General features: G+C 36.1%; 1 protein-coding gene across 15 annotated transcripts in view; it reads right to left on the reverse strand.

The window, feature by feature from the left end:
- Window positions 1–269: 269 nt before the first annotated feature.
- The window catches only part of znf740a (zinc finger protein 740a), a 26,986-nt gene continuing 22,814 nt past the window's right edge, over window positions 270–4,441 (reverse strand). For all 15 annotated transcript variants that reach the window (XM_027001980.2, XM_027001972.2, XM_027001983.2 and 12 more), the window contains 2 exons: window positions 4,131–4,249; window positions 270–2,739 (listed from right to left, as the gene is read on the reverse strand). In XM_027001980.2, coding sequence (XP_026857781.1) covers window positions 2,563–2,739; window positions 4,131–4,249 — 296 coding nt within the window. In that variant the 3' untranslated portion in view covers window positions 270–2,562. The remainder of the gene's footprint in view (window positions 2,740–4,130; window positions 4,250–4,441) is intronic.

The following is a 4,441-nucleotide window of genomic DNA, read 5'->3' on the forward strand; positions in this document are numbered from 1 at the left end:
CACTGATCCATGATTGTTTTCACTGTTTACATTATCTATTCTATTCTTTAGCTACACAGTAAGCATGCAAAGATACAGCTATTCCAATCAGAATTCCAATGCATTAAATAATGTACCGTTTCATGACTGAAGAACCTTTTCAGAACACTGTGTAGCCTAAAGAAAGAAAGCAGATCAACAAATTCAGGCATTGAGCTCATCAAATTCTGGCATATCCTTCCCAGATTGTTTTCACTGAGTAATGTTCAAAGACATTCAGTCATGTCAACTTCTTTTAAAGGATTTTATTTCTGCATAATGGAAGCCCCTCTCCTCACTCCACACAATGAAAACTAATTGGATCACAAGGTTTGTCTGGATTCATTTGCCCATGTTTACAGTAATTATCAATACAGCATTTTTAAGGAAGAAAAAAAAAAATCAATACAAGTTTTAACAGTAATAACTGCAATGGCATGCAAGATAAAATAAACAAGAACTACTGTTAGCTACTATTGATGCAGTTTTTTTCTAACGTTTCTAACCATATAATTCCCTAAAATAGTGTGGTGGGAAAGATTTTCTATAACATTTCTAACAATTCAAATAACGTTTTCCCCTATTTTCCTTAAAACCTGAACATAATGGAGGGACCATGATAAAACACCATTCCAATTTGTTCAGTCCATTTCGAAGAGAGGCTTTGTCTAATGACTACAAACCATTTTTAATATAAAACAAAAAATGTCTATAGTTTAACTTTCACTTTTTGCTCCAGTGTTTTAAATTTATATTAGAAATAAAAAAAGTTATTAAAAATACACACAGCATGTTGCTACAGAACTAAGAGAAGTTGTAGTCCATTTCTTGATATATAAATCATACATAAAACACAAAGGGAAAAATATAGGTTGTTTCATAAAAATGTGGCAATGTCTTGTGTTACTAGTCAGTTAGCATCTCCCCACATTACACCTCATTTAATACAGGTTTGCCAGATATCGCCAGGTGGCAGAGACTTGCTCAACTGACATACTGGTATGTTAATTGGTACCAAGCACACAAGAAACCCACAGAATATAGTGAAGATCAAGTCTGAGGTTAAAACAGAATTGGGGAGACATTAAAATTGTTACTAAGCTATTTGGTACAATTATCAGTTTGCCTTTCACCTTGTAAGCAGCCCATGCGTGTTAAAGGCATTTAGTATGCAAACTAGGTGAGGGTAAACCCAGCCCTCTGAGGTTCTGAACCAAACAAAGGACATGGCCACAATGTCTCAAACCTAACAAGAATGAGACAATATCACAAGGTACCATATTGGAAATGTTCTTGATGCTAGTCAAACCCCTATTAAAATAATAAGTTTGACAATTTATAGTCATAAAAAATGGGATGTTCCAACACAGTGGTGCTTACAGAAATGGCAAGATATAGTTACAACGATGGCTTAAATGGATAAAACACACAGGCAGTGACTGTCCATATCTTTTAACATCCCTGTAAATTTATGCAACTATTTTTTGTGATAGCCAAGTTAAAAACAAAACAAATACCACTTTAATATGAATACATGATTACATCCTAAGGCCACAAATTCTTTAAAAATGACGATTTGCAGGTTATGTTTAGGGTCTTTTGGGAGCTTCCATCGTGTGCCATTTCCTATGTAGATACATCACTGACAGTAACACATTTTGTAGTAGTAATGTGATTGAACATGAGATATTGTAGATGGACAAGTGTTTATCTTTGCACTGTGACTGCACATCACTTGTGCCATCTCCACCAAATTAGACAAAAGTTACAGCACAAACCAGTTAATAGAGTTACATTTACATATAATTCCTTGAAAGTCATACCTAGTGAGAATATTGATGTGAAGTTATAGCAGAGAGAAAAGTTTTGTTTAATGTTTTATGAAGTGAATAATGAATGTATGTAACCATATTGTGCCATTTTCACAAGTATTGTAGATCTTATAATTAGATCTTGTAATAGTTATAGGACATTTCCTGAGTCCTCAGCACAGTAGGGTACTGGAGACAGGATGGCATTTTTTTCTTTGTTTGATTTTTACAGTACATGTCACAAGATGCTGACTTTTTTTTTATAGGTCCAGTAGAACAAACACAATTGTGTAAATGGTTGTCTAAATCTGTAACCTTCCACTATTGAAAAGCATAAGAGTGCTGTCACATAAATCCTCATCATTTCTCTTACTGGCTAAATATTGTAGTCGTGCTTTTGTGAAATGTTATTCAGGCATTCTTCCCTGATTTGCTCAAACATGCTGTCCTTTGACCCCCTTTTCTTGTTCCCATCCACGTACCACCGAAACAGTCAACCAATCTTTAAAAAAAAGCTGAAATAAATCTTTTAAAGTATAAAACAATCCCAAATCAAATCTGTTTCTTTCACCCTTTCTCTAAATGATAACATGGCAGAAGAATATTTCCTCCCTTATCCCTCTGAAATCAGTCTCAGCCAGTAGCTGAAGCCACTGTGCAAGGCGGCAGTGAGAGAGGCAGGAGCGTCCGCATTATTTTTAAGGGTGGGTCTTGGAGGTTAAACAGGAGAATGTCAGACTGCAAGTCGGCCAGGGGGCGGATGGAGGGGACTCCAGGTAGCTGGAGGTGCTGGGGGTGGCTCCTGGGGGAAGGGGCGGGGCTCACAGCAGGGTTGAGCCTCCACTTTAGCCACACCCCTGCCTTGGCACAGCCGCCGATGCCTTAGAAGCCGGTCTGTGCGCGAGAAATTCTGTGAAAGGAGGGATGAGGAGAATGGATATAGAACATTAGAAGGGAAAAAGAAATAAATATAAAGAGATACTGCAGAAGCAGCAGTCTTGAGTTTAAAATATATGCAGTGTTTCTTATTTTGGTTTTACACAGACTATTAACAGTTACTAGTTTTCTTTAGCCTATTTTACTGCCACTAGGCCTTGGAGCAAGGACCATAAATGTGGGGACTCTATGAACAATTACTAAGTGCAGCTGACTCTGCATTCTAACCCCAACTTTGCTCCCTAACTGTGTTCTAAGTTTAACAAGTCAGAAGAACTTTTCAAGAAGAATTGAAGAGCATTTCAGTGAGAGATGAAAATCAAGTACAAGTGATTAATCTCATTTTGAACATACAACTGTTCACTTTTTTTTTTAAGTGCATTCCTTCTGTAACTAAACAAATTTTTATTTTTGACCAAAGCAGTGTGGACTGTTCAACTTTATGTGAAAGCTGCATCTCAGCGACAATAGTTATGCCATTGCTATAGTGATGTCAGGTCACAAATTTCTCAAAAGCTCATAAAGTGATTAATTTATTTACACACAATCACAATGGATCACTATTTAATGGTAGAAATTTATTTACCACACTTCTAAAATGTGATGATTAATATTTTCTATTAATTAGCACTATGCTTGGGTATCTAGCTATTGAGGAATTCTAGTAATAACTCAGAAAAAGGTCCATGAAATTGTGTGTGTGTGTGTGTGTGTATATATATATATATATATATATATATATATATATATATATATATATATATATATATATATATATATATATATATACACATACACACACACACACACACACACACAGAACCAATGTTACGTTAGACACTCTGCTCTAATCATTTCTGAAAAGATATCTTTAATAAAATCTGATTTTATCGTACAGAAAAATGAATTTTTTTTACAATGTGATACACCCACACACCCCTACACCCACATCCATACATACATGTGTGCGCGCGCACACAATTTCTGTTAACTACATATAACAAAATGTCTGCTATATCTATTTTCTGAAAAGCAAAATATGACAATTTATACGTTCCTGTGTTAAAGTTAGAACACTAGAAATAAAAGTAGTGAAAAATACTATGGCAACTACGAACCACAACAAAACTGAAAACACAATAAAAACTAAAACACTGCATTGTTATAGATGCATTCAAAGACAAACCCATACAGAATGCATAAAGATGAAGTAGGCGCAGTATCAGTTTTCCTTGTATTGCTATGAATATACCATTTAAGACTGTGATGAAACTTAAACGTGGTTGCCATAAGCAAAAATGCAAAAATGTAAGGACATGTCTACACCTGCTTTTTTCAATCAGTGTGTGGAAGGAAGAATCTCACCTGCTGGCACCGCTCGCACTGATAAGGCTTTTCCCCGCTGTGCACACGCTTGTGTCTCTCCAAGTGATACCTTTGGATGAAGCGCATGTCGCACATGTCGCATGCAAACGGCTTCTCTCCTGCCAGACAGAGGTCATGATTAATTAACACACAGGGCTCTTCATCACCCCACAACTCAGAAAGGTTAAACAGTGTGCAAGTAATCCTCATAATTTACTACAACTATGTAACTAGTTTCTGGTGGTGGGAGTGGGTAGTGGGAGTTCATCCAAACTCGAGTTTGTAGTGAAGGCCAGTATTCAATAAAGAAT

Source organism: Electrophorus electricus, chromosome 20, assembly GCF_013358815.1.
Source record: "Electrophorus electricus isolate fEleEle1 chromosome 20, fEleEle1.pri, whole genome shotgun sequence".
Taxonomy (NCBI): domain Eukaryota; kingdom Metazoa; phylum Chordata; class Actinopteri; order Gymnotiformes; family Gymnotidae; genus Electrophorus; species Electrophorus electricus.